This window comes from Felis catus, chromosome D4 (assembly GCF_018350175.1).
Source record: "Felis catus isolate Fca126 chromosome D4, F.catus_Fca126_mat1.0, whole genome shotgun sequence".
Taxonomy (NCBI): Eukaryota; Metazoa; Chordata; class Mammalia; order Carnivora; family Felidae; genus Felis; species Felis catus.
In genome coordinates this window covers 32,667,876-32,683,540 of record NC_058380.1, presented here as the reverse complement: position 1 = coordinate 32,683,540, position 15,665 = coordinate 32,667,876, and the positions used below count along the sequence as shown (strand labels likewise).

Below are 15,665 nucleotides of genomic sequence, written 5' to 3'. Positions count from 1 at the left end.
CTACTAATGAAACATTCCAGCTCAGAGGATGTATGGAAAGAATACATGCAAGGCTGTGCAGATCCAAATAAGAAGTATGTCCTACACTAGGTCCTGTATCACACACTGATGGCATGTAAAGGGGAAAGGACATTATGAGCAAGTCTCTTCCACTGCCATCTCTACTTACCCCTCTCTCTCCCTTATAAATATTCATAAGCATCATTTCACATATCACATACTAGCTTTGATGCTTAATCCAGCCACGTTTTGTACTTAAGTGTTCTGCCAGATCTCAAAACCTGGAGGTCAAAATACAAGGAACCATGTAGCAACAGAACTAATAAACCTGGGTGCCCTTGGCCTAAACCACCCAGGGACCCATCAAGTACTTAATTAAATCCAGTGTGATTAAAGACTATGGTAAGGGACTATAAAAAAAATCCATATGTATAGCATAACTGTGTTCTCTGCACTGCTTGCTATTCCTTTCCCCACCTTTTTCACCTTGCAATCTTCTATCCATTCATCACAAATTAATTCAGATATAACCTAGTCCAAGAAACCTTGCCAGGCCAGCCTCTAATCTGTTTGGAGTCTTTCCTTGGTATATCAGCAACATTCTAGGACTTCTTTCTTGTGGTGCTTACCACACTGGATTGTAATTATATGGTTGTCTACCTCTCCAATAAAGTATGAACTCACTACAAGAAAGTCTATTATTTAACCTGTTTAAATACATATATTAAAGGGCAAAGGTAATGAAAATGGAGAAGCAGAAGAGAATCAAATTTGGACGATGATAAGGACTTTTTCTTTTACTCTAAGTGGAATAAGAGTATGAAGAAAGAAGGGACAAGACCTCACCTACATTTTTTTAAAGGATCACTATGAGTGCCATATGGAGAAGTAACTAGCATGGATAACTAGGAAGCAATTTCTGCGATGGTCCAGTTAAGAATAACAGTACCACAGGGTTCCTGGGCGTCTCAGTCAGTTGAGTGTCTGACTCTTGATTTCGGCTCAGGTCATGATCCCAGGGTCATGGGATTGAGCTATACATCAGGCTCTGCACTGACAGCACAGAGCCTGCTTAGGATTCTCTGTATCTCTTTCAAAAATAAAAATTTAAAAATTTAAAGAGATAATGGTACTTTGAACAAGGAGGAAGCAGGAGTGGGTAACCAGATTTGGGGGAGTCTCACAATTGAAAGACAGAATGGATGAGAAGTATGAGAAATTACCGATAAACTCAATTAGTGGGGTGCCTAGGTGGCTCAGTCGGTTAAGTGTCTGACTTTGGCTCAGGTCATGATCTCACAGCTCGTGAGTTCGAGCACTGTGTTGGGCTCTGTGCTGACAGCCTGCTTCAGATTCTGTGTCTCCCCCTCTCTCTGCCCCTCTCCTACTTGTGCTCTGTCTCTCTCCTTCTCCCTCTCTCTCTCTCAAAAATAAATAAACATTAAAAAATAATAATAGTAATAAAAAAATAAGCTCAATTTGTAAAAGGATAAAAACTCAAACAAATATCAAATAGATACAGCAATTTCAGAGAAATACACTATAAAGGGGAAAAAAGCAAAGCAGTTGAGAGGTATAGATGATAACTTTAGTACAGAGAAACAGCCAGGGGGCTTATACCTACTATTTCACAAAACTAAATGACTTTCGTTATTATTTTTTAAAAACTTATTCTTTATTTTCTTCTTAAAATTAAGTTGAAAGCTAAGAATCTGCAAAGAATTATCTATAATTGGTTTTTACCATTCCATGTGATTTAAGAGAAGCTTTCCAAAAATGTATTCTATATTGTAAACTGAGTTGCACCCCCACAAAAAATTTTCATTTTAGAATCTTTTTTTTATTACACCAAATAGGCATTCTGCCTCAGAACTCCATCACACATAGCAGTAATGTTCCTGACTTTTACAACATCATTTGGCCTCCTCATTATTACTCCATAGCTTTAGATGCTCTACTGGTTAAGCTATGTGGAAAAGTAAGATACCAATCCTAGAGCACAGATTTAAGGCACCAGATCAACCACCTCAACACTTACACATGAACATAATTAGCCAGTTTCTCACCTGAGAGTTTGACATTATCCAATGAATTCTGATCTGGCTGCTTCCTGCTAGCAGAAGCCTCTTCTTCTAAAGGAGATTCTGTGTTCCCCATCTTCACTGCTTCTACTGATTTTTCACTGACCTTGAGGTCTTCTGGGTCTTGGTCAGGGGTGAGGCCCTCCACCCTATCGACTGCAGGTGACACTTCTTCATCCTCCTCATTCTTAAGCCTCTTAGAGTAAGAACCAGTGCACTGGAAACTATTAACAAGAGACACTGTGGTCAGAGCAGAATGTTTGCTGTGGACAGGATAAAACACATACCAATACAAACGTTATTATCACTTACTGAAAGAAGTGAAAAAACTAATAGCTTTTTCATCATTATGCAAAAATAATCTTCACAATTAGTAGATTAGATTTGAAATTGAAATCTTAGTTTTAATAACAATTTACTAAAAGTGAAAATTAAAACAATTGTAAATAATTGATTATTAAATATTATTGGGAAAATGTCATTGCTAACATTTTATAACAATACTAAAAGAAGTCTGAAAATAAAAATAAAGTGAAAAATGATGACATGGGGAAAATAAATCAATGAAGAAAGCAAAAGGAAAAGAGGCGATCTCTATAACCTGCTGTTAAAATCTGAATAGATTATTTACATTCTAAGGTGAATACATCCCTGATTTTTGCATAATTCTGAAGTATGCATGAAAATCATTAAAATTAAATGCCAAATCATCATTAGCTAAAGGAATTAAGACAGGAGACAGGCTAACTATATGTATTTAACATCATATCTAACTCTTGTTTTCAGAGCGGATGCCATTTTAATTGTCTTATTCTCAGTATTTTCCAGAAAGTCACTTGATGTCTTTGTTGTAGATACCTTTTGTATAAGACACATTTCTGAGGCACTTGAGTGGCTCAGTCAGTTAAGCATCTGACTCTTGATTTTGGCTCAGGTCATTATCTCACAGTTCCAGGATATTAAGCCCCAAGTTGGACTCCATGCTGGGCACGGAGCCTGCTCAAGATTCTCTCTCTCTCCCTCTGCCCTTCCCCTGCTCACAGGGCATGCACACACGGGCTCTCTCTCATAAAAAAGACACATTTCCAACACTATCATTTAAGAATAATTACAACTAAAATCTAAGCAACATGTATTTCCATGTCCAAACACACACACACACACACACACACACACACACACACACACACACCCCACAGCACTATGCACTATAGAAGTCAGAGTAGGCAAGGTTCTGAGATAGAGGGAGTAGCCAAGGATAACCAACATAAATTAGCTTTGACTTCTACTTCTAATGGTACTGGTATCATCATCATCACTATCATTTTTATTGAAAACCCATGCATAGGCAATGTGGGAAATTGTCACATCACGAATGGCATAGTACTTGTAAAATAACATGGTTGATCTCTCTTTGAGATTTCAATAAATCATTCCCTGTTTTAAATTTCCTGGAAAGCAGAAAAGTCTAGGATCAAGCCACAAGGCTGTGCATAATCAATGACCCCCTCTAAACATGAGGCTTTCTAACTGGGTGAGCAAAGTCCATTGATTATTTTAACCTACGAAAAGGCATTTCAAATCTGTCCAATGTCATAGATCTATGTTCTCTGTCAACCCAAAAAGGCCACTATAGTTAGTCACTAGAAGACCAGATCATTCACCTAAAGTATTGTGTTTTCTTTTCATTAAAGAACAATTCTCAAGATGTTCTATTGGTGTTTTTTCTGAACTCAGATTGACTATTGCCTCCTCCCACAGGTAGGCTTTTTGGCCATGACTCTCTATATCAGTATTTCCCAAACATTTTTTAGTACAACCAGCCAATTATAAGTTATATATTTTAGATAGTGATACAACACACACGTACACACATGTTCACACATCATGAATTAATACTTACCCTTACCGCAGGGAAGGACTATGATACTTTTTATTCTACTTTACTTCCTAATTTAAAAATGGTGTTCCTAACCTACTAAATAAATTTGAAAACCAACAGTTTGAAAATCACTGCTGTAAACTGCAGGGTAAAATAAGAACACCTGAGTTTTACTTTTGCTACTAATTCTGCACCTCAGTATATCTCTTATAAAATGCAGAAGTGTGACTCCACGTTCTTAAGTTTCTTCCACCCACTACAATTCTAAAAGAGCAGAAAATAAATGTCAGAGTAATAAAATAAATACCAGAATTGTGGTCCAAGATTTGAAATTACATTGTTATTTAGTTAATGGGGGAAAAAAAAGCTACAAATAAGCTACAGGTCCAAAAACAAGGGATTAAATACATGCAGGCACTAAATATTATGCTGAACCAAATCATTTAATTATATGAAAAAAAAACACACAAAACTGGTAATCAAAGGGTTAACAGAGCATGGCTCCAATTTTGGAAAAGTATGTAATATTGTATAATAAATACATATGTAAAGGATATCTACCAAATGTTAAAACTTGTTATCTCTGGATTATGATGTTATGGGTGATTTGGGATTCCTTCACTATTCTTTTTCTTATTTTACAAATATGCCCCAATGCCCAAATATTACTTTTACAATCTGAAAGAAAAACAATGAGTAATATTGGAGAACAAAAGTTTAACATAAACCAAGAAAATATAAGAGCCTGAAAATAAAAGTTGCCTGAGGACCTGAGCAACGTAACACACACCCTATTCAATGGATTTTAAAATAGCAAGATGCCCACCTAAAAGAAATGGCCCTGGCCATCCAGGACTGTTCTATATGCCATGTATAGCATGTCAGGAATATTCACAAACATTATACCCCCCACTTCCTATATTCTACTTATTACACAGCTTACGAATTATACTTTCCCTCAAATTTTCAGTAAGATATTAAGTAAATTTATGATGAATAAACAGGAAAAAGCAAATACATAGTTTCTGAGAACATCACATTCAATGACCCATTTTTATTGAGTAGGTATAAGTGGAATGGGGTGGGAAGAAATCATTACCTCCTGGATGCTTTTCTTACTTTCCTCCTCCTCTGCAGCCATGCTTTTATTTCAGGTGTGGATTCTGGAGTAGGCCTTGTATGGTCAATGGTGTATATATCCTTTCCTTGCTTCCAAAGCTGATATCTGTCTGGCTGAAATTTCCTCACAAAAATATCCATTGAAATTTTCACCATGTCTTTCCTGCAGGTGCACTGAAACACAACAGGGATCAAATGCTTTAAACATTTTACTGGCTACATAAAGTCACACCGAGTCATACTTTGTACCATACATGAATACTCACTACATACTTGAGGGTAATGTTTTACATTTTTTAACATTCAGTGAATGATAAATTCAATTTTTTCTGAATGGAGGTGACAACCTCTACATTCACATTTACAAATGAAAAAATAAGATGAGAGAATGCAGTACAGAGTTCATCAGGAACTGTGTATCAAGAACAACTGAAAGGAATGAGCACACTTTTGAAAGCATGCCTGCAACAGAACAATTACCCTCTCATCATAAGTATGTATCAATATACTGAATGCTGGAAGGTCTATAAAGTTGAAAACCTAGGTTCCAATGAATAAAAGTAGCCAATTAATGTTTGATTAGAAAAATTCAACCAATGAACTGAGATAAATTTTCTCTGATATATACTTTAATCACATTTATGCTTGTTAATAAATATACTCTCACAAATTAACCAATAATTAGAGCAAAAAAATGACTTCTCTTCTATGTCCTATCCATAAGACACTCATCACCATCTCTTTAAATATATAACTAAGAAAAACGAATAGTGTTAAGGGCAGAAATTCAAAGAAAATATTATTTTAAATCTACCAGAACTTTGATTATTGTGAATACATAGTCAGAAGTTCTATCTTATAAAACAAGTTTCTTATAAAGACTTCAAAAGGTTAAGCTGTGTCTAGGCCAAGATGCCATGTAACATGGCAGATATCATTCAAATGGCGGTACAGAAGCAGTCTCAAAGATGTAACTAACAGGCCCTGACAATCACTGGCAAACATGGCAAGAGCCTGGTTGATTCAACAGCCTTGAAACAATAAGTCTCTCAATATTTTGGTGATAAAATCATCATCTCCATCCAAATTAACTTCAAAGCCTTAATTTTCCAGCCTGTACTAGCCACCCCTAGAGTCCAAATCTTGACAGATACAATGCTTTGAAAGTTCAGGAAACATCCTACAGTCAACCTGCCTAAAATAACTTCTTCAGCTGTAAACAAATATTCTGTAATCAATGATACCATGATTCTTCCATTCTCCTACATTCACAGTCAGCATTTCCTAATCCCTCCCTTCTCCTCTACTGTCATCACCCTGTCATCATCTGCTATTAGACCTTCCTTTTAAATGTCTCCTGAGTAAAGTCCTTATCCAGACTCCTTCCATCTTTACTTGCAGACAATACACCCTAGCAAACAAAACTAATTCATTTCTCTGCCTGCAGTAGCTCCTAGCACCAATTCACTCTTACAGCTACGACTTTAATCCCCCTCACATATCTTGTAATCTTTCATTTCTGAGTTCAACTGTAATCTAACTTCCTCTACCGTTAGAATAAAGTCTAGACTCCTAAGTCTGGCATTCAAGGGATGCAAGATTTGACTCTGCCAGGGAGATTTCCAAGTTTCTCTCCCATTGCAAATCAACATAAATACTCCTCTTCAACGCAAGGAATTGAAGACAGCCCAAATGCACCAGACGTTTCCTTCACTCAGTACCTCTGTTCCTACCACAATGCCTTCCTGCTCACTGTTCTGCTATCTGCACTCCCCCCCCAGAAAAAAAAAAACTCATCCTAAACACTGTAAGTTGTACCAATTATTCCTCTGAATGCAGTAATGTTTAACTATAACTCTGTTTTATATTATTAGTTAGGAATAGAGAAAGTTCTACAACATTTTGCTATAATTATCTTGGGTTAGAAATATGGAAAATGGAAATCCTGAGAAATTTTAGGATATTTTGGTTTAAAATGCAATCTTTTCACTAAAGGTAGAAATAGAAGTTCAGACTCATCAGCAGAATCTTTCTTATATTCTTCAAATGTTACTAATACTTGCTTCATGAAGAAAAATAAGGGAGTAAACAATATAGACACTATTCAGTTACGTTAGGAAAGGAGAATTCTGTTTAAATTCATTTTAATTTCCCATACCCCTCTCCCAGAAGTCCTAGATTTTGCAAACATGCAACAAGATCTACCCCTCAGTTGATTGCTCAACTCACTCCAAAGACAACAGGTAAGTGTTATTTCTAAATTTAAATATTTAGAAATAAACAGGCAAAAAAATACAAAATTATGCAAGGAATAATGTCACAGTCAAAAATAGTAAAATTCAGCAGGACAAAGAAATCTATTCTTGTTACTAGTGACAAATAGTAACACTCATCTAAACCCCAATGAAAATTAAATGAGATCATTTAAGAGAACGTAATACATACCTTTATTAGTAGGAAAGAATAACATTAGCAGTCCCGTTTAGAAATAAAGAAACTTGCACATTACATATTGGTACAAAGAGCAATAATCAGTAACAGATAATACTTTTCAAACAAACTATTTGTGATATCAAGTCAAAGTACTAATAAGAATAGCTATTCTTGTTGCTTCTTTTAAGAATATACACATATTGGGGCACCTGGATGGCTCAGTCAGTTAAACCTCTGACTCGGCTCAGGTCATGATCTCACAGTTTGTGAGTTCAAGTCCCGCATCAGGCTCTGTACTGACAGCTCGGAGCCTGGAGCCTGCTTTGGATATTTATAATAATAAATATTATTATAAAAATTATAAATATATAAATATATAAGCATAAATATATAAATACACACACACACACACACACACACACACACACACACACTGGTTAAAAATGCAAAGTCCAAATTTAGAGAGAATTGTCAGAAGCTTGTATGCATTGAATTCTTCCATATTTCAGTACCCTAAGACTTATTACAGAGTCATGAATATTTGTTCCTATCTCCCAAAAAGTCAAATTCATGTTAGCATTTATACTAAAAACAACAATCTAACTTAAAGATGAAAACACTTTAAAATTCAACAACTTTCTAAGACAGAAAATATTAATTTAGTTGTTTGAATCTTAGAATTGGAATTTTCACATAACCACAATAAATGATAAAATACTTAACACACCCAAACTGAGGTATTCCTTTAACATATTTTCTTCATGACACACAGGATGGTTAATTAATTATGAAAAAAATACTTTCATGTGCAAATGTCTGACAAGGAAGGCTTTGAAGGTAGGAAAAAATGTGTGAAATGATTCTGCTTTTCAGTCTATTTATAAAAATTAAATGCTAATTAGGAAGGAACTAAGGAAAGAATGCCTTAAAATAAGAAAAGCCTAATAGCAACTTGATATGGTTGTTATGATTATGAGGGTGTTAAAGGTTGAACTGTGACCCCCTCAAATAGTATGCTGAAGTGCTCACCCCAAGTATATCAGAATGTGATCCCATTTGGAAACAGGGTTATGGCAGAAGTAATGACTTAAGATCATACTGGAGTAAGATAGGCCTTTAATCCAATAGGACTGGTATCACTATGAGAAGAGACACAGCACACAGGCAAGAAGCCCATGTGAAGATGAAGGCACAGACTGGAGTAATAGATCTACAAGGCAAAGACCACCAAGGATTAACTTCCACCACCAGGAAGAGGCAAGGAAGGATCTCAGGGGGAGGACAGACCTTCTGGCACCTTTGATTTTGGACTTCCAACATCCATAACTGTAAGACAACACATTTTGTTGTTTTAAGCCATCCAGTTTATGGTGCTTTGTTACAGCAGTCCTCAGAAACAATACAGCCTTAGAAAAGTAATAACAAAGTTTTGGTACTGGCAAGCATTACTGCTGAACAAATGCCTAAAAAAAATGTGGAAGTGGCTTTGGAGAAGAAAAGGGTAAAGAAACTTTGTCAACATAAACAATACATACATAGTCACGAACAGAATGTTGCTAGACATATAAACTTTGTTAAAGTTGCTTTCAGCAAGGTATCAGATAGAAACGAAGAACACAGGGGCACCTGGGTGGCTCAGTCAGTTGAGCGTCCGACTTCGACTCAGGTCATGATCTCATGGTTTGTGGGTTCAAGCCCTGGGTCGGGCTCTGTGCTGACATCTCAGAGCCTAGAGCCTGCTTCGGATTTGATGTCTCCTCTCTCTGCGCCTCCCCCACTTGTGCTCTGTATCTCAAAAATAAATAAATGTGAAAAAAAGAAAAGAAAAAGAAACGAGGAACACAGTATTGGACGCTGGAGGAAAGGCGATCTCTTGATCTCTGTTATGCAGTGGCAGAAATGTGTTCTTCTGTTGGGCGGCAGGTAAAGCTTGTAAGTGATGAGCTTGAATATGTAGCTGAGGATGTTTCCAAGGAAAGCATGAAAGGTGGATCTTGTTTTTTTGCTGTTTATTGTAAGATTGAAGAGGGAAGAAACAAAATCATGAAGGAACTGCTAAGCAAAAACAAACATGTCAGCCTATCCACCTAAGTGTGCTCTAGAGACCAGGCCAATAGTTTCTTAGGACAAACATCTGCTAAGGAGATTCAGCATGTGAATTACAGATCAACTCAACCATCTCAGAAGAAGCCTGGACTAGAGATGTCGTTACCCTGGAAAGAAGTGTGGAGGACCTTTCTGTCTGATGGCTTGGGCAGCCATGAACTGCACAGAGAGCCAACACAGTTTTTGAGATTTTTATACCAGCAAAAATGTTGCTACCCTGGACTGAAAGGAACAGAGACAGAATGAAATGAAAGAAGAATCACTCCAAGGGAAAAGTCAGAGTAAAGAAGATTGAGCCAATAGGATCTGCTCAGGCTGTTATAGTAGCCTTAACAAACTAATATACTGGGGATTCAGAAAGATGCTGTCATGTTTTATGTAAGATACATTAATTGAGGGATTAAACCAACAAGAAAACACATGCATATTAAAGTTTTCTAAATAACAAAAATGCAACAAAAATTTCTATCTACTCAACAGTATAAAAAATAATATACAAATTATTCCTTTAAATATGTTAAATTATTCCTTTAAAATTCTATTTGGGTTTATAGTACCTTGGAAGATGAGAAAAAGAAGAAAATGATATCGATTTGTTGAACTACAAGATCACACTATGATGCAGCATAGTATGGTACTTAAAAATCTGGATTCAAACCCCACCATCATTAGCTGTGTAACCTTAATCAACTTATTGAACCTCTCTGTGCCTCAGTTTTCTCATCTGAAAAACTGGGCATAAAAATTTTCACTAACCCAAGGGGCTGATAAAAAGACTAAACTTTTCGTACTTGTAAGGGGTGCTTGATCGCGGGTCGGTGAGATCATGGAAGTTCCCATGCCAGAGTCTAGGGAGCTGTGTGAAGCCATTTCCACCTCTCCCACACACGTGCCTGTGCACCACAATGATCCACCCCAATAAGCTAAGCAGCGCTGCCTAGTGGAGGACAGAGCCGTTACACCAAACCCGTCCAACTGTGCCCTCTAAGCATATCCCCTAGAAAACCAGCACAGGTCACTCCACCTGCCTAAACTTTTCATACTTGTAAAACAGTTACTCAGACTGCAATAAATGTTCTATCAGTGCCTTTTAAAAAAAAAATAGGATAGGGGCACCTGGATGGCTCAGTCGGTTAAGCATCCAACTTCAGCTCAGGTCATGATCTCGCAGTTCATGAGTTCAAATCCCACATCGGGCTCTCTGCTGACAGCTTGGAGCCTGGAGCCTGCTTTGGATTCTCTGTCTCCCTCTATCTCTGCCTTTACCCTGTCACACTTTCTTTCTCAAAAAAAAATTTTAATAGGATAAACCTTACAAAAATAGCCTAATACTGGTCTGACCACAAGAAAATAGGGGTTCCTAGTATTATTAAATCTGGCCTTACTGGGAAAGTTGAATCAATTGAGGAAGTAAGAATCAGGTTACCATGTCTAACAAATAGCGCTAGGAGTCAATAAGAACTGTGTAGTGGTTTTGAAGAATCAAGAGCAATCATGGACTTCTGGTTTACTGAGAGATACTATAAGAAAACTGAGTCCTTCTCATGGGTGGAACCAGTGCTGTGCACATCCAGCTCCTGGTTGGGACATATGTTGCAGTCATCTAAACTCCTTGCCTTCCATTTTCAAGTAATCATGTTGAAGGCCCAGAAGTCCGGCATTTATGAGGGGAAATGCCATGACATAAACTTATCCTGCAAGATGCCAAAAGTAGTAAACTGTAAGGTGGGATTAGATGGGGGTGGGGGTTGAATTCATGTGACTTCTCCCCTATAACCAAAATGAAGGGGAGAGTTTCTTCTCAATATAAGATCTCAGCATTTGAAACTATATGAACAGAACTAGAGGGTATTATGCTAAGCGAAATTAGTCAGAAAAAGACAAATATCATATGACTTCACTCATATAAGGAATTTAAGATTCAAAACAGATGAACATAAAGGAAGGGAAGCAAAAATAATATAAAAACAGGGAGGAGGACAAAACTTGAGACTCTTAAAGATAGAAAACAAACAGAGGGTAGCTTGAGAGGTTGTGGTAGGTGGGATGGACTAAATGGGTAAGGGGCATTAAGGAATCTAATCCTGAAATCATTATTGCACTATATGCTAACTTGGATGTAAATTTAAAACTTAATTAATTAATTAAAAAAAACAGCTCGCTATTAGCTGCCTCCATGTATGTAGTTTTGAGAGACATAAGATAATATCCACTTGAATCTCAGGATTATAAAGAGTAACTTCCCATAAAAAAGGGAAATGTCCTCTTCTTTCTCACATACAATATTCCAATGAATGTTAACTACAGAATATACAGAACAGAAAGAATATACAGAACAGATAGAAAATTTTAAATTTAAAGAGAATTACTCTCTTTCCCAGAAATTATTAATTTTCCTTGGGCTGCCTCTGAGGCTCAGGCGGTTACACATCTGACTTTATTTCAGCTCAGGTCATGATCTCATGGTTCATGAGATCAAGTCCTGCATCAAGCTCTGTGCTAACAGTGAGGAGCCCAATTGGGATATATTCTCTCTCTCTCTCTCTCTCTCTCTCTCTCTCTCTCTCTCTCTCTCTCTCACTGCTCCTTCCTCACTTGTGTGTGGGAGCTCTCTCTCTCAAAATAACTAAATAAGCATAAAAAAGAAATTATTAATTTCCCAACAATTATTAAAAGGGCCCAATACATAGGATGAAACAGATTTACTGATTTAGGACAATCAAAGAGTGGGGAGGAGGCAATAATAGCAACTCTTGTCTCAAAGATTTAGAATTGTCAAAATAAAGCACATATTGTCATTTTCTGCTGACACCAGAGTTGTTAGTGTGTCTAAACCTAAGAACACTGTCCTTTGTAATAAGAATACTAACATGTGAGGGAGCTATTTCTGTGGAGAGAGGACTGAGAAAGGTAAAGGTAGAGAGTGTGGCACACCACAATCATGAAAGAAAAGCACTCCCCCCAAAAGTAGCTGGAGAGAAAGATAGAGAAAGAGTGAAAACACAGGGAATGAACAAGAAATCTGTTCCCCAAAACCACTGATGGGAAAAAAGAGAGGGTTTCAATATCACAAGTATGCTATAAACAGTGTACCACAGAGTCTGAAGTTTTGGAGTTCAATGCCTGGAGGTGCTCTGGTGAGGAAGAAGGGTGAATCCCCAGGACCAGGCAGTGGGGTCTGAGAGGTCCATGTGCCACATGGGGAGAAGTGGTTCCCCTGCTTGGAGTACATTTGGTAGAGGCCCTAAGGCCTCCCTACAGAAAAAGATCCCAGGCGACCCTGGAGAGCAGCCATGTTTGCTGGTACTGGGACAAAGATAGCAGAGTGCAGTGAAGCCTGGCACTGTGTGTTGTGGTTTGCCATAATCTCTGAACCTCTCTCACTGCCCAATCCACGAATGTTTTCTGGAGTAAGCCAGCACCTGCCATTGCTCAGCAAGACCCGCTCCCAGAGAGTCGGTGTGGGTCCAAGCCACAGGGGTCTACAAGGCGAAGGGATGTGAAACACAACCCCATCTGAGATAAAACTCTGGAGGGAGGAGCTGCCTTGCAGGTGGACAGCTTGAACATGGACAGGGTAGAGGGGGGAGTAGACAGAAGCCCAAGACAAAGGAGGGGTGCTTGATTGACAATCAGTGAGAGAGTCAAATTCCTGTGCCACAGACTAGGGACCTGGATGAAGTCATTTCCACCTCTCCCATGCATGATCCAAGATAATAAGCAGAGCCACCTAGTGGAGAACAGAGCCATTACACCAAGCCCCACCCAACTGCGCTCTCCAAGCACATCCCCTTTGAAGACCAGCACAAGTCACTCCATCTGCTTACTGTACAAGACTTTAGAGTGCCTCATAATTTCAGTTCTAGGAGAAACTGGATATAACTTTATTCGGGACTCATTCTGTTTGCTAATTTTTTTTCATTCCTTCTTTTGTGCTTGAATTGTTTTCTTTTCCTTTCTTCCTTTTCTTTCTCATTCTTGGATACAGAAAGAAAAAAATTTACTTTTACTTTTTACTTATTTTTTTATTTTTTAATTTTTTTATTCTATTTCATTTTTCTTATTTCATTTTATTCTATTTTATTACATAAAATTTTTTGAATTTTTTAAAAAAAATTTACCTTTTTTCTATTCTTTCCCTTTTTTCTCTAGTGTATCAAGCTTCTTTCAACAAACAGACCAAAACACACCTAGAAGTTAGATTCCTTTATTTGCTTTTTTGTTTGGTTTTTAATTCTTATTTTTTACTTTATTATTTTTTTTTCTTCCTCCAAAATGACAAAATGAAGGAATTCACCCCAAGAAACAACAGGAAAAATAACAGCCAGGGGATTAATCAATACAGATATAAGCAAGATGTCTAAACTAGAAGTTAAAACCACAATAATAAGAATACTAGCTGAAAAGGAAAAGAGCGTAGAATCCCTTTCTGTGGAGATAAAGAAATAAAATCTAGTCAGGATGAAGTTAAAAATGCTATAATCTAGATGCAATCTGAAATATATGCCACGACAGCCAGAAAGATGAAGCAGAACAGTAAATCAGCGATTTAAAGATAAAATTATGGAGAATAACGAGCAGGAAAAAAAGGGGAGGGGGGAACAAAGGCAAAAGATAACAATACTTTTAGAGAACTCAGTGACTTATTCAAAAGGAATAACATCCAAATCATAAGAGATGAAGATATAAAGGGGCAAAAGACTGATGTGAGCAAATTATACCAGAAAACTTTCCTAAACTGGGGAAGGACAGACATCAAAATTCATGGAGCACAGAGAACTCCCATTAGATTCAACAAAAACCAACCATCAGTAAGGCCTATCACAGTCAAATTTACAAAATACACAGACAAGGAAAGAATTATGAAAGCAGCAAGGGAAAAAATGTCTTTAACCTCTAAGGGAAAATGGATCAGGTTCGCAGCAGACCTATCCACAGAAACTTGGCAGGCCAGAAAAGAATGGCAGGATATATTCAACATGCTGAATCAGAAAAATATGAAGACAAGAATTCTTTATCCAACACGCCTGTCATTTAAAATAGAATAGATAATGAGTTTCCCAAATAAAAACTAATGGAGTTTGTGACCACTTAACCAGCCCTGCAAGGAATTTGAAGGGGAACGCTTTGAGTGGAGAAAAGACAAAACAAAACAAAAAACACCAAAAGCAACAATGAGTAGAAAGGACCAGAGAACATCAGAAACACCAATTCAACAGGCAACACAATGACATTAATTCATATCTTTCAGTACTCATGCTAAATGTCAACAGACAAAATGTTCCAATCAAAAGACACAGGGTATCAGAATATATAAAAATACAAAACAAATCTATATGTTTCTTACAAGACTCACTTTAGACCTAAAGACACATGCAGATTGAAAGTAAGGGGATAGAGGGGCACCTGGGTGGCTCAGTTGGTTAGCCATCTGACTTCAGCCCAGGTCATGATCTCACAACTGTGAGATCAAGCCCCACATCAGGCTTTGAGCTGACAGCTCAGAGCCTGGAGCCTGCTTTGAATTCTCTCTCTCTCTCTCTCTCTCTCTCTCTCTCTCTCTGTCTCTCTCTCTCTCTCTGCCCCTTCTGTGCTCATGCTCTGTCTCTCCCAAAAATAAACATGAAAGAAAGAAAGAAAGAAAGAAAGAAAGAAAGAAAGAAAGAAAGAAAGAAAGAAAGAAAGAAAGAAAAAGAAAGGGGAGAGAGAACAATTTATCATGTTAATGGTCGTCAAAAGAAAGCTGGTGTAGCCATGCTTATACCAGACAATCTAGATTTTAAAATAAAGACTGTAACAAGACATGAAGAAGGGCATTATATCATAACTAAGGGGTCTTTCCACCAGGAAGATCAATAATTGCAAATATTTATGCCCCCAACAGGAAGGCACCCAAATACATATATAGATTAATCACAAACATGAAGAAACTCATTGATAACAATACGATAATAGGAGGGGACTTCAACATCCACTAAAAGCAATGGACAGATTATCTAAGCAGAAAATCAATAAGAAAAAAAATGGCTCCAAATGACACAGTG

General features: G+C 37.3%; 1 protein-coding gene across 23 annotated transcripts in view; it reads right to left on the bottom strand.

Moving 5' to 3' along the window:
- The window catches only part of KDM4C (lysine demethylase 4C), a 430,991-nt gene that overhangs the window by 191,634 nt on the left and 223,692 nt on the right, over positions 1 to 15,665 (bottom strand). For 20 of the 23 annotated variants that reach the window (XM_045042970.1, XM_045042971.1, XM_045042967.1 and 17 more), the window contains 2 exons: positions 5,063 to 5,256; positions 2,067 to 2,344 (listed from right to left, as the gene is read on the bottom strand). In XM_045042970.1, the coding sequence (XP_044898905.1) occupies positions 2,067 to 2,344; positions 5,063 to 5,256 (472 nt within the window). The remainder of the gene's footprint in view (positions 1 to 2,066; positions 2,345 to 5,062; positions 5,257 to 15,665) is intronic. The other 3 variants (XM_045042976.1, XM_045042978.1, XM_023242289.2) reach the window with 1 other exon arrangement.